The sequence below is a fragment of the Cavia porcellus genome, unplaced genomic scaffold (assembly GCF_034190915.1).
Source record: "Cavia porcellus strain 051 isolate PalLab524CR breed Dunkin Hartley unplaced genomic scaffold, mCavPor4.1 scaffold_5, whole genome shotgun sequence".
Taxonomy (NCBI): Eukaryota; Metazoa; Chordata; class Mammalia; order Rodentia; family Caviidae; genus Cavia; species Cavia porcellus.
The window spans coordinates 64,120,392-64,143,196 of NW_026947488.1; the positions used below are offsets into that span (position 1 = coordinate 64,120,392).

Genomic DNA, 22,805 nt, shown 5'->3' on the forward strand with positions numbered 1-22,805 from the left:
TCAAATGCTGAAACTCTTGAAGAATTCTCCAGCATCTGCTCTCTTGTCTTGACACTTGCTTTGAGCTTTTGTTCATGCTGTGAAAGCCACAGAGTTGCATACTTGCCTTTCAAAATGAGAAGTCTTCCTTGTGTTAAGCATTGCAGCATCAAACATCACTGAGGGTCCAAGTTCAAATACATGGCAAAGGAATTCATTTGACCCTAAATGGTACTGCATCCCTGATCCAAGAATCTCTTTAAAGATATCTTAAGTGTGTTTTTTAAACCCAGTTATCAATATACATGCTTTCAGGATCAAATGTAACAGTTTCTGTTGGAAAATCCCATTCCTTGATTGCCCTCAGGACATCTTTGAACTCCGAGCATTGCTTTCTCTTGGCCTCTGTGGCCTAGTGTTTATTTCCATCTGTAGTCAAAGCCCTCAGCATCTGGGGCAAAGATTCTAGGTCTTCATAGAAAGTCACTCTCCATCTCTCAGGCCAATTCAAACAGAAGTGCCAACAATTCACCAGCAGCTATTCTCACGTTTACATCATCACAAGAAAGGAGGCTTGAAAGTTCATGGAAATGTATCTCCAGTCTTTTCTTTGTTTCATTGATCGGGTATATGACCAGTAATAACGTCCACAAGAGAAGCGAGCTGATACAGAGCACTGTGGAAGGGATACTGCAAATCCCACTGGTGTCTTTGACTTTGAGACAGGACTCAATGATATTTTCCAAACAATCCAGAGTTGAATACAGTTCAGTAATGTCATCTGTGGCAATAAAGGAGCAAACACCAAAACAAGTTGTACAAATTGCCTAGCTTGGATACAAGCTGTTCTATCACAAATTATTTTTTCTTTCTTTCTTTCTTTCTTTCTTTCTTTCTTTCTTTCTTTCTTTCTTTCTTTCTCTTTGTTTTTTTTTTTGGTATTGGAGATCAAACTCATGACTGCACGCTTGCAAGGCAGGCACTTAAGCCACTGAGCTGAATCCCTAGCCCATCACAAATTATTTTCTTTAGGATTGGCCCAAGAGTTCTTAAAATCTCTCCACTTTCAGTGCTAGGGCCCAGCTGAATACAAAGAACAGAGGCCAACACCGAGCTGCATGCTGCTTGTCCCTTTTCCCTGTTTTCAGACAGCATTCTGTTAATGTTATTTTCTTTCTGGAATAAATTCATAGAGCGTTTTTGAAGCAATGTATTTTTAACTCCTTCAGGAGCTGCCTGCCTTGCCTTCACACCCTCGTTCAAGGTTAGGTCAGTTAATTCCTTCAATTCGTACTCTCAGCCTTCTTGAGTTCTTCCTCATCAAGGACCTCTGGCCCATCTTTAGTAAAGTTGGTAGGAGAGCCATAACCACAGCAATGGGCCATGTTTCAGTTGGTGCATCTTCCTCACTGAGAGGCTGAATGTTGTTGGCCACCTGTTATCGCCAGTGTCATCATGGTTGTCCCTGAGCTGGCACCACCACCACGGCTACCATGGTGGGGAGCATTCTGTTTCTTATTCTTCAGCATTGTGGGATGCCTGGTGGCACCTAAACTGGGAGCTCAGTGATGGAGCTGCACTATCTACTTGGGCCTCTGTGCGGCGGGTTCCTGAGAGGTGCGTCTTCAGCTGATAACAGAGGTGAGAAGCAGTGAGGGTTTGAGCAGGCAGTGGCAGCAACAGAAATCGCTGTGAAAGCTGTGATTGAAAATAATATGTGTAAGCTGGGCGTGGTGGCTCACACCTGTAATCCCAGCACTTATGAGGCTGAGGCAGGAGGATCATGTGAGTTCAAAACCAGCCTGGGCTACAAAGTGAGCTCAAGGCCAGCCTGAACTGCATAGCAAGACCCTGCCTCAGAAAGACAAAAAAAAAAAAAAAAAAAAAAAAAAAAAAAAAGTCTTCTCTCTAGCCAGATCTAAGGCCTCAATTTAAGGCCACCCTGAAAATATGTATCCCCTGGTGTCATTAATTGATTGTCATTTTTAAGGACAGAAGCATTGCGAAGACTTAGTTAAGCATTTCCATTACCTCAGCCCCTCCTGTAGTTGGGATCTAGGCAAGGGAAGCAGAGTACAAGCCCGTTTTCTGCTGTCACTGACCTGCCTCAGCACAAGTCCTGTGCCACCATCCCCAGATATGACAGGGCCACCATCTTGGCTATGCTGTGTCAGTCTTTTAAAAAATCTGGAGGTTCAGGTCCAGGAATTTCTTTAAAATCCTCACCCAGTTCTGGTCTCACTCAGGAGCCAGGAGTCAGTGACACGGTAGATTTTTTTTTTCTTCCTCTCTTGTCCTGTTTTAAAACAGAAACTTTGGGGGGTACTAGTATTTAATGGATATAAAACTGATTTTACCAAGCTTCAAGATGAGGTTTCAGGAAAAACATTTTTTTCCTTTGCCATGAGTTCTCTTTAAAAAAGTTTTTCTACCTTGTCCCAATTTTAAATATCTAAAGATCCCACCCATGGGAACCAATGATTGTACTTAATTTTCTGTAGTATTTTGGTGATACTTCTGGCTGGCACTTTGCCTTCTTTAAAAGAGATTTTTAAAGAAAGAGATTTGCTGGGGCTGGGGATTTAGCTCAGTGGATAAGCACCTGTCTGGCAAGCGCAAGATTCTGAGTTTGATCCTCGGTACCAAGCAAAACAAAACAAACAAAAAACCCCTACAAACCAACAAAAAAAGAGATTTGTTTGGAAATAAAGAGATTGCCCTTTGGGGATCGAACGAACAACCTTGCACTTGCCAGGCAGATGCTTATGGTGCTCAGCTAAACCCCCAGCATCACCCTTTGTTTTAATCCCAGTGAAATTATTACTTCAGTTGAAAGCAGCATTTATTTTAGCTCCATGCTGGGTGTTTCCAGAATCATCAATTGAGATCTGAACACTGGAAACACCCTAAGTAAATCCACCACACAAATACAAATGCCGTGGGTTCAGGTCATGATGGGCAGTAGTGATTGGAGACTCTTTCCATGGCCACAGGGACCTCCACAGTGAGTCCCAGATCACCTGCCTCATGTTATGGCACACAGCAGGAAGAAATAAAATGAAAAAAAGGTAAGAATTGGAAGAAAATAGAGCTCTGAGATGATCAGTGTCTTCTGGGGACAAAGACCAAGAGTCTCCAGCTAGCCATTATTTTATTTAGCCCATGTAGGAGAAGATGTACAGTGCTTTTCCTGGAAAAGCATACAAGTAGCGGTTGAATGGGCAAGTTTAACATCATAAAGGAAACGACCCAGGAACTAGTAATCCCTGTACAGTCTTGTTGTAGTCAGGGGTTGTGTGGAGAACAATTAGAACCAGGACATGGAATTTATATTATTTTATGATGGTTATCCATAGTTAACACAAGAAAATGCAGGAAATCTATTCACAACACAAAAGACAGAATATTCAGCCAAGGGCCTGAATCCCACAGCAACGTCCTGATTGAGTCCAGATGAAGACCAGAGCTCACGACAGTGCCTCCCACGAGTCCAACTGGAGGTCTAGAGCCCACAAGAAGGACTCACGCCAGTCTCTTTTAATGGATTTGTGCTGGGAAAGCCCAAACATCAGCGTTGGAAGCTAGAAAGTCTATGCCAATAAGGTGAAGGAGCTGTGCTGGTAGATTGAGGGTTCTACACGGAACCGAGAAGTCACACTCAAAACCAGGGCTGTCCTGAAAAGCACTACAGCCTTGGGGCTACATGAAGGCCCCAAGCTCTTCCAACAACAAGCACAGTCAAGTACATTCCAGGAAGCCAGCGTGATGAGTTCATCCTGGAGATTAAGTTAGCACATGTCTTCCCCTCTGGAGCCAGGAAGCAATGCTCAATATGAGGACCAGATATTCTCCAGGAGAACCAATGGCTCAAAAACAGCAACACGTAGGAGAATCCACAATGCCTCAATGCCTCAAAGTCCTCCCTTCTCTTTCTCCACATCTCTATTTATGCTGGCAACCTTCCTCAGGTGAAACATCTACACTCAGCACCAGAGTGATGTAATTCTGCTGGCGTTAAGTTGACCACCAGTTTTTAATCAATAACAAGTCTTTAGCAGACTGCTCTCAGCCTCATTGACTATCAAGAGCTCACTGGTGACTGAGAGAAAACAGGATTTCTGCATTCTAAAACCAACCCACAAGGCAGAGCAAGGAAGGGTCTTAGACAGAGTCCATGTCAATTTAATTTGTGGTCCCCAACATTTGCGTTTACTACTACCAATTTTTTTTTTGCTCAATCTATCTTATTTTTCTTTAGTTTTATGGCTTCCTTCAAATGAATTGAAAGTTTATCATTAAAAGTTATCTGTAGTATTTGTATTTATACATTCTTTTTCCTTTATTAGTCACCTAGTATTACCAGATATATACATATATAATATCATTTCTAGAGGTAATGGAGCTTTTGGTTATGCAGTGACTACTTTTCTCCAGGGTTATGCAAATGTCTTAAAACATTTTCTAACCTCTTGCTCAAATGTTAGCACGTCTTTAAATCCTAACCTTTAAAAAATCCCCTTAAGACATTATTAAGCCTGTGGTCATCATTAAATTTACTCACACATATACCTCCACTGGCTTTGTTTCTAACCATTCCACGCTCTGCCCCTCTACTTTTCAGAACTTCTTCCTTGGGGTCACTTTCTTTTTCTTACTGAGGATTTCCTGTAGTGACAGATTGGTAAAATTAGGTTTTGCTTATCTGAAAATTTCATTAGCTTTCCATCATATGTTATAAATTCATAAAAACAAAACTGGCATTTAATTTAATAAGTGAATAATTCAATAACTGATATTGGGGTAGTGATTTCCTAAAAATTTTTTTTCCTGCTTTAAACTATGGGAAAAGAAAATCCTTATACATTAAATATCTACAATGGAAGAAAATCCAAAGCTCTGAGATCAGAGATATAGGAAATTTATTTATGGATAATCTTGAGAAAGATTTCTTAAACTGACACAAAAATTGTAAACTACAAAAAAAAGATTGTTAAATTTCACTTAAAGAAAATTATAAATTCATACATCTATATGAGTTAAAAATGAATGATACACTGGAAGACATATTTGTAAAATATATAACAAGGAGTAAGTACCTTTATATAGAAATACAACACCAAGAAGAAAAAGTCCTATGAACTGTTGAGTGAAGGGCACACGCTGATAACAAAAGTAGATCAATAAATAGATTTCCATGTAATTGTATAAGGAAAGTGTAACTTCTTTATTTGACATAATTGACTTCATCTTCCTTAGGAAGCTCTGCCTCACTGGTATGAGGAATTTGGGGGTGACAGTGGGAAAATGGCCGCTATAAACTTTCCACAGAAGTGAATCCTTGACTGGTTTGGATCTAATTACTTCTCTGTCAGGTAACACAGGGACTTTCAGTAAATGTTCTGTGTGTGAATTCCTTCCTTTCTCTCCTCTTACATCTCCCCAAGATGGTGGCTGGATATGTGGGCAGTGAGGGGGGTGGGTGGGCAGGAGAGTAGAAAGTCTTTTTTGATCTGAGTATCATCATCCTCTTTGTCTTTTCCAGATTCTTAAGCAGAAAGTAAGGTAAAACGTCTCTTTCTTTGAACTTGTCATCAAGTAATGCTAAGGATTTTTGAGCCATAGAACTTGGAAATTATGATATACAGGAGTGTTGACTGTGTGTTTGTCTCTTTTCTACGTTTTACTTTTAGGAAGAGTAGTCCTTTTATTTTTCATTCTTTTTCAGTTAGAATTCTTTATTTCTTTGTTCTAAGTGATTTCTTCTTCTTCTTCTTCTTCTTCTTCTTCTTCTTCTTCTTCTTCTTCTTCCTCCTCCTCCTCCTCCTCCTCCTCCTCCTCCTCCTCCTCCTCCTCCTTTTTTTTTTTAATTAAGACAGGTGCTCCATGTGCACTTCAGGCTGTCCTTGAATAAGCTATGCAACCCAGGCTGGCTTTGAACTTTCTGGCATCCTCCTGCCTCAGCTTCCCAATTGCTAGGATTATATGCATGTGACAATGGTTTATTTCCAAAAATGTTAGTAGAACATGTTTGTAGCATATAATGATTATATTCATTATGGGGAGTTTGTATATGTATGTAACACATCTAAATGCTCTTTATGTCCCTTACCCCACATCCTGAACAGCTCTTGATGTTCCCAGGGTGAGGATGGAGAAAAAGGACAAGAGTCAGAATACAGAAAATGGAGGATGTGTGGAGCCCTCTTTCCTCATGGGAAGGAAGGAAGAAAGGGAAGGAGAGGAGGGAGGATGGAGAGAAAGGGGCAGGAGAGCTCCAATGGGTGTGGCACACTGCTTTATACAGTTGGGAGACTGAGTCACGTGAAACCTCTCCACCTAAGCATTTACCCACATGGCTTGTCTCAAGCACAGTGTTCTTGAGATTAGAGCAGGTTATCTGTGTGACTTGCCTCAGGTGCTCTCTGTTCTTGAGACTAGCCTTGCTCCAGCCTGCATGTGACCCAACTTCAGCTTCAGTCGATTACCACACATACCTCCAAAATTGACTTTTGATATTTAAATGTTGTTTAGAAATTAAGATGTAGTTTTTCTTCGTGGAGAAAATTTGATTCTATTTGCCTATTAATGGAGTAAAACACTAATTCTCATGCCTCTACTTTGCTGCTAAGCTGAAAGGGAACTTCTTTAATCCACCTTATATCCATCCTTCCCACTGAAAATGGAAAGCCATGTGAGGTGATGTGTGACAAATGAGAATAGGATTTATGATGTATGAAAGTATATAAATTATTTTAAAAGGTACTCTCAAAACACATGAAAAATTGCATTACATTACTGGTAATTAGGGAACTACAAAATTTAAAAATAAGATACTATTGGAAAACAGTTTAAAATACAGTGACAAAAGACTGAGAGACTGTCTCAAATGTTGAAATCACTCTAGAGAACTATTTGACAGTAGTGAAACTGTATTGCGGGTATTAACTCACCAATCAACACAACTAAGTATTTACTAAAATGATATTCACCAACTTCACATCCTGGTGGGAATCCCCTCTGAGCAGCAAAAGAATCAGGATTAAAGGATATGATATTGTATGTGATAATTTTTTCTTTTACATTTAAACACATTGAGGCAAAAGTACCAAGAAACCACTGCTGATTCTAGGCAGAGGCCTCATGAATGTTGAACATGAAAAATTCTCAAAAATAAACGATACCAATGTTTCTGCTATGAAGTGGAGTGTCCTGGTGAGTAGCTACACATTTTGACACCCTGAGGGGAAAGCAATAAAGTCCAAATACCCCTGAAATTCAAGAATTCCCATGATTATAAAAATACAGCAAAACGCATACTGTGTAATCTAGTTTGGAATGAAATGATGCCACAGCTTTTTCCATTCCTTCCCATCAGTAAATACTTCTTTCACTAAACTTTTAGCCTATATTTATTTTATTTTTTGGAGGGGGGGAGTGAGGAGGAGGAGTACCAGGAAACAAATTCAGGTTGCCAGGCAGGTACTGCACTACAGAGCTAAATCCCCAGCTCCTAGCCTAATTTTAAAAACATTTCCAAGAAGTCTGTACTACAATTGTGCATTATTTGTTTATTTACTTAATATACATTTAGCTTGATTAAATAGGTCTAGGAAAAGATGTTAAAGAAAGTGAATATTAGAAGAAGAACAAAAAGGAGATGGAGAAGGAGAAGGAGAAGAAGGAGAAGGAGAAGGAGAAAACTGGTTGTGGTCCTGCCTAAAATACCAAATCTCTGAGAAGCTGAGGCTCAAGGAACTCAACTTGAACATACTGAGCAAGATCCTGAATCGAAAATAAAATAATTTAAAAAGGGCTGGAAATCTAAGCATATAGAAAGGCCCTGGGTTCAGGCTCTAGTAGAGAAAGATATTTCACAAAAACACGGGGAGGAAATACACAGTAGTTAGCTGAAAGTGACAGAAGTCCAGGAGTTTGAGTAGGGGAAGAAATGATCTTGTGTGTAACCACATAATTCTACTTCTCATGGGTCCCCTTGCTGACTTTCTGTGTGTTTCCCAGTGGCTCAGAGCAGTCATGTATCTATCCTACTGACACACAGATCATTCAAATGTGAAAATTAATTGAATTGACTTATGAAGTGCAATGACATCAAGAACTTGGTTGTCTTTGCAACTGCCTGAAAACCACGCTAGGCAAAACTTGGAAACTCAATAACTTTTTTCATGATGAGGAGGGGGAAAATACACTTCTTCAATGGCATAGGCATTGTCTATCAAGCGTGGACACCTGAGCTCATAGTCAATGAAACTTTGAGAAGCTTCCTGACCAAACCTGAGGCGGGAATGTACCATCTACCATGAGATTCAGGAAAATGTGCACAAATTAAGGAAAGAGAAGTTCTTAGATGCTTGTTGAAAGACAATATGACCTTTTGAACAGCTAGCATTGTCCTTATTGACTAGGCCAAACATGTGCAGATACATCATCTGTCCGTACACACAAAGGTTCAGTAATCTGGGTAGCTGGCAGATGCACACACTAAGCCAAAGACTTCTATGCACCAGTATGGATGCACTAAATAAATGTGAGGTTTTGGAAGTATCAAAATCCAAATCTTAGAATTATGAAATTTTGCAGCAACAGAGAACTGAATTTATTTATTTATTTATTTATCGTTTTGAGACAGGGTCTCGCTCAGCCTTGAGCTCACTTTGTAGCCCAGGTTGGTCTGGAACTTGCAACAATCCTGCCTCAGCCTCCAGAATGCTGGGATTACAGGTGGCTCCCTCCCTGCCTCCGCCCCCGCCCCCCCCCGCCCCTCCGTCCTCCCTGTCCCCCACCCACCCTCCGACGCCCTCCCGCCCCCGCCCCCGACACCCCCCCCCCGCCCCTGACCCCCCCCCTCCTTCCCCGCCGCAGTGTCAGGGAATTGTATTTAAACATATACCAGAGGGAAGGAATGCTAAAGGATTGGTTTATTTGAGAAAGAGAGGAAAGGAAAAACCACAAAGCAAGCAGGATAAATAGTTATGTGCTAACCTAATCTTTGAAGAAAAATCTCAAACCCAAACCAGTAGGGTGCAGGCAGTACAACTGTGTGTGGGATATCTGAAAGATAACTGGAGCCTTCAGGAGGAAAACGCCCACAGTGAGAAGGTTGTCCACACACTCGCTAAGGTTGGAGCCCACCCCCCACAATGAAGGATATTTAGTAACTACTAGGGGGACAAAACAGGAGCGGGGGTGGGGTGGGGTGGGGTGGGGTGGGCTGGAGGGATGTTGAAGGAAAGCCCCAGAGTTGAGGTCCGAGACTGATTTCCAATCTACGTCTCCCAAACATTGAAAACAACAGTCAGTTCCGCTTCGTGTAGGTTAGTAGGTTTGTGCGGTGCACACGTCCACGATGGCCAGAAGAGCCTGCCTGGGATCTCCAGTGGGTTGGCGGACATCTAGGGAGGGCGCTCATGTCTGGAAGAGACGTCTCCGGGCCTTGCGATGAGGACCTGGAAGGCCCGCTGGGCGCTGGTGGGGCCAGGGCGTTGCAAAGGGAGGCAGAGGTTGAAGTGGTGAGGTGGGGAAGGACCTCAGCAGATGGAGGTACTCCTGGTCTGGGAAGCCAGGAGAGCCACTTTTGAGCGGATTGATGGGCGCCAGAGGCCTGAGCAGGGGCCCTGCAGGGAAGGCCGCTGGCGAGTCCACATCGGGCGCCGGGAACACGGGGTGCGAGTAGTCACAGGCTTGGACTTCTTCCTGGCGGGCGATGTCTGGGACAGTGGCGCAGAATCCCTGCTGCTCCACGAAGGCGACGACTGGGCTCTCCAAGGCGGGGCCCAGCAAGGCAGGCAGCGCGTCCAGGACTTCAAAGCTCCGCCCTCCGGAGCACTGGTCCCTGGAGCCCAGGAGGTCTTGGGCGATCAGGACGAGGGCGTCGTCTTGGATGGTGACTTGCAGTGCCGCGCCAGGCAGGGGCTCCAGCAGCAGGTGGTATCCGCCTTCAACAGGCAGCTGCAGGACGCACCCCGCGGTCAGGATGAGCCCGGAGGTGGAGGCGGGCGCGGGAGAGTCAGACGAACCCGCGGCGTCTCCCGGGACTGGCACTGCTCTGGTCGCGGATCCAGCGAGCTCCTCCAGGCGGCGTCGCTTGGCAGGGCCGGGTCCCCCGGACTGCAGTGGGGACCCGGGTGCAGGCTGGGCCTCGGGGCTGCGTTGCCGGACGCTCATCACGTCGATGGAGGCGCTGCGCTGGGGCTACAGGCGTGGGTCACCGGCGCCCGGGGCGAGGGCGGCTGGGCCCCGTGCGCGCCCTGACTGATCAGACTGGACCGGACCGGACCGGGGGCTGCGTGTCCCGCGGGTGGAGGTGACAGGTGGTGCTGTTCTGGCGGTCCGGTGGTCCGCAGTACTGGTTTCTGGGAAAGCAGTTCTCCTGACTTCTTGGAGACCTTCTTGGGGCCGCCGGGCCCGCCTGGCGCCTGGGAGTCCTGGGGCTCCTGACGCTGGTCCGAGAGCACCGGGAGGTGGCTGCAGATTGTTCTCCGGATCGCTCCCAGCGGTGTCGGGAAGGCAAAGTCTCCTGAAAGGGTCCGCGCCGCGTGGGCGCCGCTCTAGTGGCCGGATCTGGTAGTCACGCCCAGCAGGTGGCCGGTGGGTCCGTGAGGAAGGCTGAAGGATCCAACGCAGAAGCTGAAGGGTCTGCGCTGGAAGCCAGGAGACGACGTCTAGCTCACGACGAAGACTGGAGCTGCTCTGAAAGATGAAATCCCGGCCATCCTGCCTCCTTATGCCTCCTTTTATACCAGCCAGGCGATGAGCCGCCCTAGGGTGGGTCTTCTACACCCTAAAGTGCAGATTTGCTACATTGTTCTAATTAAGCTTCTAAACTTCTCAAGTCAGTCAACCACTACAACACTCGAGGTCATGTCTCAGTGAAAACTTGAAAATCATCCTGGCAAACCTCCGTCAGGAATGTATCCTTTAATTTACCCAACGCTGCCATTTAAGGAAAGAGAAATTCGAAGTTGTTTGTGGAGACGTTATGTGTGCATTTTAAACCACTAGTATTGTCTTTATCAGTGAATCGAACCATACAGTGATACAACATCGTATCAAATGAAAAAATTGTTTAGATACCAAATCCAACATTCCAAACTTATCCTATACACCAGTGTGGCTACACAACATAAAAGTGAGGTTTGCAAATAAAATACCTTGAAAGCTTAGAATTGTGCAGTGTTTTAGAACCATAGAATTGCATTAAAGCATACATGAGGGAAGGAATGCAAAAGGGATGATTCATTTGGCAAAAAAATAGCAACGTGTCAAAATATTAATAGTCATTTTGTTTTTTCCTTCACCTTCTACTTTGGTGGTGAGCAGGATTATGTACGTATGGAATGTTCCAGGCAGCTCTGTATGTTAGGCCCACACCTCAGTGTATGGTAGGAAGTCCCTGGGCTGCAAGGTTGCATACTCATGATATCGAAGGTGCTGTTGGAGCACTCAGTCTGGTGTGGGGACCATGGTGTCTGTAGTCCTGGGTGCAATGTCAGAGAGCTCAGTGTCCTCTGGTAGGTGACACGTGAGAGTATCTTGTTACTTGGATGAGCCGCAGTGTTGGCTTGCCTGAGATAAGCATCTCAACTGTGCCTGGTCCCCTTCTTGGAATCTTGTGTCTTCCCTGGCCAAGCTGGATAAGCACATAATTCTGACAGTGTTGTGAGTCAAACTGGGAAAGGAAGTATCAAAATGTCCTGCTTTGCTCCTCCCTCACTTGAGAGGTGGGTATTGGTGCCAATGGCATTGGCTGTGTTTGTTTGTACACTGTGGGTAAACACTTGTATTTGTCTTTAAGGTTACTGCATCTCCCTTTCTTAGAATATGAATATTATGTCAGTAATTTAATTGGACTCTCGGCCTCTTAGGATTTGTGATGGATGCTTGGTTGTCTGAATCATGGGATTATTTAGATAGTCACCCAAAATCAACCTAATTCCAGAATGTGCTGCACTTACACTGTGGCCTGCAAGGGACTGGATCAATTCAGTGCCATAGCCAGAACAATTTTAAAACCAGTCTTCAGAAGTATAAGTTTTGAAGGATGCCCCATGGTCTTTATCGCTTTCTTTCTTGGTTAAAACAAAGTCAACAGAGAGCTCATAAAATACTTTCTTCTACTTAGAAGTAGCCTGTGTTCAATATCTTTTCTAGTTGTCCCAAGAAGGCTATGAAAAAGAGCTTTATCTTCTTACTCCACACTGTTTTGCATCAACTTATGTGGTGTAGACACCACTTTTATTCATGAGAGAAATTAGAAATTCAAATTTTGCTCTCTTGTAGAAGAGCTTTTAAAAGTAACAAAATGTAGCACTTTGAAAAGTGAAGGTAAGAGAATCACAAATTTGATGACTCCCTGGGCAATTTAGTGTCATGATGAAAACTTTTCTGTGACTAAAAGAAAAAAACCTCAATATGAAAGCCATAGGATCATTGTCAGACACACATACGTGCAAGTGTGTGCACGCACACACACACTCACACACACACACACACACACACACACACACACACGCATGCAAAGTGATTTTTAGTTTTTCCTTGGAGGCTTGCCTGTGGTTACTAAAATCAAGTCCATAAAGAAATTAGTGTTAGATTTTTTTTTGTTGTATTCCATCTTCATATTTGTCTTGAATTTTATTGAGTGTCTGTGACTACCACCACACATGGTTTAGAGAATGGAAGAAAATTTTAAACATTTAAATCCTTTTTGCATTGGATATGGGAATTAAATACAGACATGCTTATGTGAACAGAGGGTAAGTGTTCTTCGTGCCTTATCCTAACTTGCAGTTAGTGAGGTTAAATTTCTCAGTGTCAAAAAGTACCACATTTTTTCCCTAATGTTCTTGCTAACTCACGATGTTGACTATGTTTCCACACAGTATAGCTGCTTGTGTAGTATTTTTTGTGTAATACCTATTTTACTTTTGCCCATATATTTTGGAGTTGAGTTTTAAAACTTCCTTACCATTTATGTGTATGGAAATGGCCCTTTCTCAATTTGAGGAGTTTTTATTCATATTTTTTATAATATATTTTGAGAAACAGATATGCTTAATGTTAAAATAGCTTCAGATTAATCAGTTTTGGTCTTTATTGCTTTGTTCTTTACACTCTCTATTCTAGAGTCATTTCTATACCATCTCAGTATTTAAATCTTTACCTCTCAAAATTTAAATCTTATTTTCCAGATGTAATAAATCACTTTACATTATGAGGCAGATCAAATTTTTTGCACATGTACACAACTTGTTACTAAAGACTTCATGTTTTCCCGTAGTACTGCATCATTTCCTGTGTCATGTAAGTTTTTTTTTTTGGTATGGATTTCTTAATCTTTATTTTCATTTGTATGCACTCATTTGTGCAGTTAGGGAGAATTTATGCAATTCATAATTTAGCATAACTATAAGCACACATTTGATATATCAAATTAATACAGAATACTAATTTAATTAATGTATTTTCATTAGTTTTTATTACGAATGTTCTATGCTAACTTAAAAGATTTTGTTCTTAATTATCAGTAATATAATTATTTTGGGTACAATATAGTGTTCAATAGATGCATACATTGTGGAATAATACAATAACCCATATGATTATCATATTTTTAGGTGAAGAGAACATTTAAAATCCTTTAGTAGCTGGGTGTGGTGGTGCATGTCTCTAATCCCAGCACTTGGGAAGCTGTGGCAGAAGGATTGCTGTGAGTTCAAGGACAATTTGGGCTATGAAGTGAGTCAAGGCCAGCCTGTATTGCATATTTTTTCTGTATCAAAAAAGATTAAAAAAAATCCTTTAGCAATTTGAAGTACACATGATTATAATTCTTGTGCTCTGTAACTGATACCCAAAAGTTATTCTCCTTAATTGAAACGTTGTTGCCCCCTTTGGACAAACGTCTCTCCATTTACTATTACCCCTTTTACTAATGTTACACTCTGCTTCTGTGAATTTGGCTTCTTAAGAATTCACATATTCAATTGAAAACATTGCTTTGTGTGTGTGTGTGTGTGTGTGTGCCACTGAGCATGGGTGGCCCCCAGTGAGGACTTCTTGGGGAGCAATGTGTGCCTTTGGGCAAGGTGTAGTGCCTTGGATTCTTGGGTGTTCCTCACTGGAAGCAGGGTGCCCTCTGGTCATTCAGTTGTATTGCAAGTGATGCTGGGAACTGAAGTCGCAGGGTGTTGGGCAAGGCTCCACCCCTATGTGCCTGCTCTCCAGGTGCTTTCCAGTAACTGCGGCTATAGTTGGGAGGTCACTGGGGAAGTAGATTTATGAGCCTTAGAGGGTGGAATGATAGGTGTAACTTTTTCATAGAAAAAGAATATTAGGCATATAAGAGAATTTCAACGATGCCTCATCTTTTTTTAAATTTATTTTTTATTTTTATTTTAAAGGGGGTAAAATTAAACACAACAAAACAGAACAAAATAGTACATAAGAAAGCAATGTAAGAGATATAAATTTCAAAGCTAGACCATCTGAGATCTTTACTATCTATCATATTGTCTCTTGTTTACTTCCAAATAGTTGTCCATGTCTTCGTGTACAGAAAATTCATACAAAACAACATAGTATAAAAGTGACTCGAACTAAATGAGGAAGGTGTTTTAGGTCTTCAAAACCAGACAATAGGGAAGTCACTGATTACTGTTGTAGAGTCTCTCGTTCTCTTCAAAATAGCTGTCCATACTTTCATGTACAATTGAAGTTCAACAAAACAAAACAGGCATGGGGGAGGAGTTGCTTGGTTTCCCAGTGCTCCAGGTCCCAGCATAGCATGGGTCCCAGTACATGCTGGAGGCTCCCGTCCTGGGCAGCCACAGCCTGCCACACTCACAGCCGCTCATGGAGGGGAGGGGTTGTTTCAAGCTGTTTCTGTCTAATGAATTGACCATTTCACTGCTCAAGTTCTGAAATGGCCAACAGACCATAGAAAGACATCTCTTTAGGTTCCTGCTTGAAATCAACAGCGTCAGGAAGCTCCTGGACTTGATTCAGGGCAAGAGATGCCTCATCTTTAGAAGTGATATTTTCTTGTGATTTTAAGGATTTTTGAAAAAAATACCACCAAAAAAGCTCTCCACCCCCTTTTGAAATACTAGTGTTTTCTGAACGCTACATGAACATCCTTTAATATTTGGCAAATAGTTTTGTTTGTGAAATAGTAAAAAACATAGTTTCTTTTTTTGTCTTTTGTGAGACAGGGTCTTTATGCAGTTCGGGAAGGCCTTGACCTCACTTTGTAGCCCAGGCTAGTCTTGAACTCAGAACAATCCTGCCTCAGCCTTCCAAGTGCTGGGATTACAGGCATGAGCCACCACGCCTGGAAAAAAGAATAGATTTTTTTTTTAAAGAAAACTGCTTTTTAAATGCTTATAAGAGGGCTGGGAATTTAGCTCAGTGGCATAAGCACCTGCCTTGCAAGTGCGTGGTCGTGAGTTCAATCCCTGGTACCCATAAAAAAAAAAAAGAAAAAAAAAAAGTTGGCGGGCATGGTGGGCCACGCCTGTAATCCCAGCACTCGAGAGTGCTGAGGCAGGAGGATCACTGCAAGTTCGAGACCAGCCTGGGCTACAAAGTGAGCTCAAGGTCAGCCTGAACTGCACAGCGAGACCCTGTCTCACAAAAACAAAAACAAACAAAAATACTTATGAGTTGGCTTTATGACTCCTCCAATTCAATTCCTGATTCTTTAAACATTTTTGTATTTTGTTTTTTGAAAGTTAAGTCTGTTAATAAATTTCTGAATGATAACATTACAATTAACAACTTTGACATTAATTTTTTTCAAATCCACTGTATTTCAAAGAGAAAAAAATATCAAAATTTCAAAACACATCAATCAGGGAACATTATTTTTTCCTCTGAGCACTTATATCTTGGGCTTTGAGTGATAGAGCAAAATTCCCAAAATTAAACACCTAGTTTGTATTGGCTTCAAGAATCACATACAAATTATTTGGTTTTAAATCAAAGATTGCTTTTTTACATATTTATTGTATAAACCTAGGTGTTATTAATTGGTACTGTGTATGTCTTTCAAATTAACAGGTAATGGCCCTTCCTCTGTTGTTCCTAACGATATTTATTAGTTTATATTCCTGTGAGCCAAGTATGTTTCCATTTCACTACATCTTTGCAAAATTTCTTATTATTAGTTTCTTAAGTGTTTTTTGTTCTTGTTTTGAGACAGGATCTCACTTTGTATTGCAATCTGGCCTTGAACTCACAGTGATCCTCCTGCCTCAGCCTCCCAAGTGATAGTATTATTGGCATGCACCACCTTACCCTTAAATACATTTACAGTAAAACACTAGCTTGTGTTTTCATTTTGCATTTCGGGTTATCAATGAGGTATGTCATTTTTACCTATGCTTCTTGATTATTTTGTATCTTCTTTGAAATGTTCACGTCTTTTACTCTTTAAATATTGGCTTCAAAATGGTATGCACCAGGTGTTTATCAGAGTCATCCATAATGAATGTTTTTACTACTTGATTATAATCTTTGAAGGCTTTCACACTTGATTCACTGTGATTCTCACCTGTTCTAACGCCAGTACAATTTGTTGTGATTTAAATATTGTTATAGACTTTGCACCGGTTTCTGCCCTCTTTTCCTTCCTCTCAATGATTTTGTCCTCCCCCCTATTTACTTGACTCGTACTCTTGATCCTGCATTACCCTAAGCTGTACGCTCTCCATAATCGCAATTTCAAACATTTTATCCCCTGAGCACCTCTATCAAGTTTCTAGTTCTGTTCTTCAAGTAGCCAAATGCTATTGTTCCTTCAGCTCCAGAAGAAATCCATTTATCCCAGTTCTTTTCCATTAAAATGACATCATCAAGTCCTTACTTCCCTCCTTTTTTGAATTTAAATTTCATGGGCAATCATTATAATCACTGCCATATTTATGTCTTCATGTCCCTTTCCTATATTCTGATTGGCTGGTAAAATCTGTCTACTATTCTGTGTCTATATTTGTGCAGCTGAATGTGTCTGTAGAGAAACACTCAACCCCACTGACTGATTTCACTTTATGTTCATGATCACCAATCTCATGTGCTCCTAATACAGCCCACTGATCGCACTTTATTGCTATATTCTATTAACACATGAATGAATTGTTCACTCTTTATTCTGGATGAATGATGCATGCTTTCTCCTCCCTCTTCCATCCTCTACGATCTTATTTCTTATTTTTCACTCCTGGATGATCACCTTGCTTTCTTTTCACTATGCCTTTCAAATTAACAGGTAATACCTCTTTCCCCTGGTGTTCCCAAATGACTTTTATCTGGGATATTTTCCGAAGTTCTCATTATCACATTGGCAGATCAAGCTGACTGGGACATGCATTCTGCTTTCTCTTTTGTTCTCAGAGATGTCATCTATGCTTCTAGTCATTCACTTTTGCAATTAGTCTTATCCTGTTTTACCTCCTATAAGAATATCTCTCTCACAATTCTACCATCTTTGCACTGTATCAAGTTTCAGCTTCTTCATCAAATTTAGCTATAGATTATCTCCAACATATAATTGAGAGGTAACCACCATTTCCATCTTTTTTTGGTACCAGGGATCGAACTGATGACCTCGCGCTTGCCAGGCTGGTGCTCATGCCACTGAGCTAAATCCTCAGCCATCTTAAAACAAACAAAAACCTCTAGATTTAAATCCCTCCAGTTTCTGCACCTTACATGCCAAAACTCTTGGATTAGTCAACTATACGTGCATTATCTGCCTTTCCCGCAGCTAACTCTAATCCGACTTCCGTGTCACTCACCTGAAAGCGCTCTTGTTAAGATTACCAGTGAATAGAACACTATTAAATCCAGTGCTTCTTCGTGATTTGCATTATGAGCAATGTTATGGTTTGGATATGAAGGACTCCCCAAAGACTCATGTGTTGAAGGCTTGGTCTGCAGTGCATAGTGATATGCAATGTGACATTCTCCTGCGATGTGGAGGCAGAGGCCAAAGAGCTGCAGCTTCTAGTCAGTCACGTGATTACAAATGTAATCAGCCAATACTCTCCAGTGTACTGTGTTGCCAGTGGTTTTTTTTTTTTTTTTTTGAGATTTTGTCTTCTCATCTTATCACATCTACAAAATTCATTATGTATGAATATATGTTAAAAAATAAACTGTGCTGGATGATTTTGCCCAACTGTAACTTAATGTAAATGTTCTGAATATGTATTAAATAGGATAAGCTAGGCTATGATGTTTGATGGATTAGATGTATGAAATACATCTTTTGCTTAGATATTTTCAACTTAAAATAAGTTTTCAGGTCATCCCTTCATGGCTAATTAAAGAGCATCAGGTACTATGTTTAATACAGTGTGCCTTTTATTTGTTCATCTTGTTTTCTGTCTCTTCACCAGTACATAAAAATCATGATGGCAGTGGTTTTTAGCTGTTTTTTCTTTGCTGTACCCCTACTTTTGGAATACCCTGAGATGTACTGTGGACACTCAAAAGTACTTGTCGACCGAATGAATAATTTTTTCTTTTATCAACTGTGAACAGTTCTTATTCATTAAAAATCTCTTCAAATATTATATTTTGCTGTTTCTTCTTTTGACTACCACTTGTGTTGGGAGGTTTCCTAAGACTTTACTTTGGGTTAAGACAGCCTGCTTATTGGAGCTTTTTGTCTGAGAGGACTCTGAAGCCTCGGGGTAAGAGGTGCTTTCTCTCAGAGAAAAACTGAGCTGCTTCTGAAGATTTCCAGAAGCATTATCAAGCACTGACCTTTTAAATCAGCTCCACTTCCCCACCTCTTTCTCCCTCTCTTTCCCCCTGGTTACCCTCCTGACCTGTTATTTTCTTTTTTACTTTATCTCCCATTTGCTGTCTTCTTTTACTCTTATTTCCCTTTTCCATCTGTGCTTTCTTCTTTCCCTTTCTTTATTTTTCCATGAAGACAATGTAAGTTCTACAGCAAATGCACCTAAGCGCTAAAGTTGATTTGCATCTTTGTTGTTTGTATGTTTACCTGGCGGGGTGGTCCAGGTCCTCTACTCTGAAGGGTGTGAACCCCACAGTAACCAGTGAATAATCTGAGTGCCATAGAAATGAAAATTCATGCCCTCAGAGTGAAATTTTCAAAGTAGTCTTTATTTCCTACTCCAATTATAGCCAAGATACAGGCAGACAAAATTTCCCCCAGAGCCTTATCCACTCATAGGTGGGGTTGTAGGGAGCTGAGTGGATTATGGGGTGTGATATGAGTCACACGTATGTGCTAACTGATCAGCCCACTGATTGGGTTGGCACAGTGTGGTTGAATGGATTTACTGAAGGCAGCAGCCCCACCATGGGTGTGGATGGCACCAACTATTGCTATGGGTAGAAAAAAAGGGGAGAGAGAAGACAGGTTTACTGCCTCCCCCACCGTGGACTGTTTCTTTTCTGTCATGTTCCTCTGCCATAGCATCTTCTATTGAAACCAGCCCATTATGGACCGCAGTTTCTGCAAACTGTTAGCTAAAGTAAACATTTTCTTCTTTGACTTGTAAGTGTTGGGTGTTTTTAATCCCGGCAACAAGAAAGTAACTAATACACCAATGTAGTCCAGTTAGGGGGTTTGAGATTTATGCAGAGATTCACCAACACAATTCTCATTTTGTGTGTATGCTTAGGGTTATTTCCTGATGCCTGTAATTGGTCCATAAAACCAAAGCTCTAGGCCACCAGAAACTTATCATTTTGGTATCTTAGTGTTTCCTTTACTTGACAGTTATTTGGTGATTTTACAGAATGTTTTAAAAAATGAGCCCAATACTTTTACATGTTTTGTTCAAGAGGATTTTTTAGGCTATTCTAGTTCAAATCAGGTGTCCAATTATTTCTCTATGTGTAGAGGGTGACGCTCTGGAGAAACAAGTCACTATTTTAGATTGGAATTGGAGGATGATAAACTATTGACTGTTCTGTGCCACATGATGGAGCACATGGTATTCTGTGTATGTGGCTTGCAGTCAAAGTAGTAGTCAGTATGGAGGGGGATATTCTTTTGCTCCTGCAGATCATCAGAACTGACAGATACTGAAACTAAACATCAGTTCTTCAAATAATGAAATAACCTTTTCAGGACCCAGATGTGAAATGGAAGTCCAAACTTTAAGTGCAAAAGTTTTGTCAATTAATGTAAATAAATACAAATGTAAAACTTCTGTTTAAAATTTAAAAACATTGACTGGCACTTGATCAGTGCACTTGATAATTTTTAGATGTTAGGTTTATTAATATTATTATGTACATTTACTATTATACCACAGTTATTCCATAAAAATTTTGCTAAATAAGCAAACAAAGAAGCACGAAGGACCTAGAAGGTGGGCTTGGGCAGGATTACATGCCTGTAATCCCAGCACTCAGGAGACTGAAGCAGGAGGATCATCATGAGTCTAAAGAAAGACTGTATGAGATTTGGCAGCTATGTGAAGTGGTGAGGATGACAGCTGGATGTGGTGGGTGCACGAGTGAAGAAGAAATAGGAAGCGGTGATTGTACAGCTGTATGACAGCAAGTACTGAGATAAAATGAGCACACTGGACATGCTATCTAAATTTTAAAAAATTTTCATACTAAAATATCAGGCTTAATGGAAATATTGGGCTACCTGGTGGATTTTCAATTTACCTTTGAGCTACTTGGTATTGGATAAAACTTCGGTGTGCCAACTCTCCAAGACAAATGTATTCATTATGTTTTGCAAATATGTACTACTACTAGCCGGGCATGGTGGCTCATGCCTGTAAGCCCAGCACTTGAGAGGCTGAGGCAGGAGGATCATTGCGAGTTCGAAACCAGCCTGGGCTACGAAGTGAGCTCAAGGCCAGCCTGAACTGCATGGTGAGACCCTGTCTCAAAAAGACAAAAAAAAAATATGTATTATTACTACTAAAAACTTCAGAGGTTAAAGTTCAATCCTGGACTAGTAGGCAGAACTTTCAAGTTCAGATTCATTAAAAGATTTGTGATGATGAAGCCGATGTTAATGATGATAAAGTAATGTTGCTTTGTAAAAAAATATAAACCCAGCGGAGTGTTCTGAAGCACACCGTAATCACCTGAGTAATCTTAGCTACTCAGGAGGCTGAGGCAGCAGGATTGAAAGTATAAGGCTAGCCAGGGCAATATAGTGAGATCCCATAAAAATAAACATAATGAATGGAACGTTTTAGAGTTGCTCAATAAATTATAATTAGTAGTGTATTATTATACAAAATTGGTTATCTAGAATTCAAGTCACTTTTGATGATTGAACTTTTTTTTAAACACTGCTTAACTGATTTTAATAATGACATGAAGTCCCTAGGCTTGACATAATCATTATGCAAAATACCTAGATGAATCCTGCCTTCTTTTAAAAATATAAAATAAATAAGCAAAGATATATGAAAATAAGCAATTTTCCATTAAATAAATGAAAAATTAAAAAAAGAAACTTTTCCTTCCCATGTCATGTGAAAGGAAATTATCATTTTAAACAATATTCAAATTTTTAAACAAATTTAAAAAGGAGTTATAAAATGTTTAACTTTCATCAGCTTCAAGGTTTCTGTTGCTGGCAAATTTCACATATAATTGAACTTTCAAATTTGCTAGCACCTGCTGAATTGATGCTACTCTGGATTCTAAGGCATCAATTCCTTCTTGTAAATTTTTCTTTGTTTCTTATACCATTTCTTGTGTTTCTTCTTGAGAATGGCTATTGGAAAACATCGCAGATATAAGGTATCATTAAGCAATCGTCATCTGAGAGCATGATGTCGTAACAAGCATCTTCTAGATTCTGGAGTTGCTTCTTTTTTACTTCTATTTCTTCCTTTAGCTCTGTGGTTCTACTCGTGTCCTGCGCAAATCTGTTTATCTTCTGTTGCTCTTCGACAGTAACATTGAGGTCTTCTGCTGCCGCCTTGTTCATGGTGGCCGCCATTTTGGGTGGGACCCGATTGGACTTTCTGAGGCCTTATCCATGGCATTCCATTTAGCCATGGATGGGTAAAAAGCTTTTTTGCACAGTGTAATTTTCTTGCACACTATAATTTTCCCATGTTTAACACCTTTGTTAAATTCAAAGTCAGCCTTATTAATGGTTTATTTAGTTTAGTGAATGAATATAATATGTAAGAGAGGATTACTCATTCGCTAAATGCTCAGGCCTTTTGTCTTCTGTTTTCTGTGGGTGTATTAGTTTCTTTTCTTGTGCTCAAAGTGTTTTTTTTTTTTTTTAAATCTCTTACAGTTGACACTGGGCCAACTGGTAGAGATCAATGCTTTTATTTTATTTGCTCTAGGATTGGAAACTAACTAGCCCTATTTAAAGTATGAGTAAACTAAGAGTATCTAGTCTCTACATGAAGGCCCAGGAAAGGTACAAGGTGAATGTTTAAATTTACAGTAAAAGACACATTGCTGTTAACCCCCTCAAAACACTTCTATTCGCTTTGAACACACTTATTCCTCACAGTGTGTTTATGAGGTGTGATAAGAAAATACAGTGCGCACTGCTGCCCTGTGCCATCCAACAGAGAGGCGGGCTTGTGAAAACATTACAGCATGTCCTTAGCCACCTGAGCATCTGGAACTGTGCGACTCCGTCTCTTCCTCAAAGTCAAAATGGCGATGAAAGGAAAATGTTTTGAATGGTTTCAGGATGTTGAGGCAGCCGTGACAGTGCAGCTAATGACACAGAAAAGGACTTCCAGAACTGCTTCAGAAAGTGGCCGGAGTGGTGGAGAAAGTGTGTTTGAAGTGAACAGGGAGTACTTTGAGGGGGGATT

At 40.9% G+C, this 22,805-nt stretch overlaps 1 protein-coding gene, 1 non-coding gene and 2 pseudogenes across 2 annotated transcripts; all 4 read right to left on the bottom strand.

The window, feature by feature from the left end:
• On the bottom strand, positions 1–1,508 carry LOC100729116 (interferon-related developmental regulator 1-like; annotated as a pseudogene).
• Positions 1,509–9,402: 7,894 nt separating this feature from the next.
• LOC134476178 (proline-rich protein 23A-like) lies at positions 9,403–10,161 on the bottom strand. The gene has a single exon (XM_063249482.1). It carries the CDS (start codon positions 10,159–10,161, stop codon positions 9,403–9,405), a length of 759 nt encoding a protein of 252 aa, XP_063105552.1.
• Positions 10,162–14,872: 4,711 nt separating this feature from the next.
• On the bottom strand, positions 14,873–15,009 carry LOC111753475 (small nucleolar RNA SNORA2/SNORA34 family). Its single transcript, XR_002788265.1, has one exon. It is a non-coding gene; the product is annotated as a small nucleolar RNA SNORA2/SNORA34 family (small nucleolar RNA).
• Positions 15,010–21,555: 6,546 nt separating this feature from the next.
• Positions 21,556–21,958, bottom strand: LOC100732507 (prefoldin subunit 4-like; annotated as a pseudogene).
• Positions 21,959–22,805: the final 847 nt, after the last annotated feature.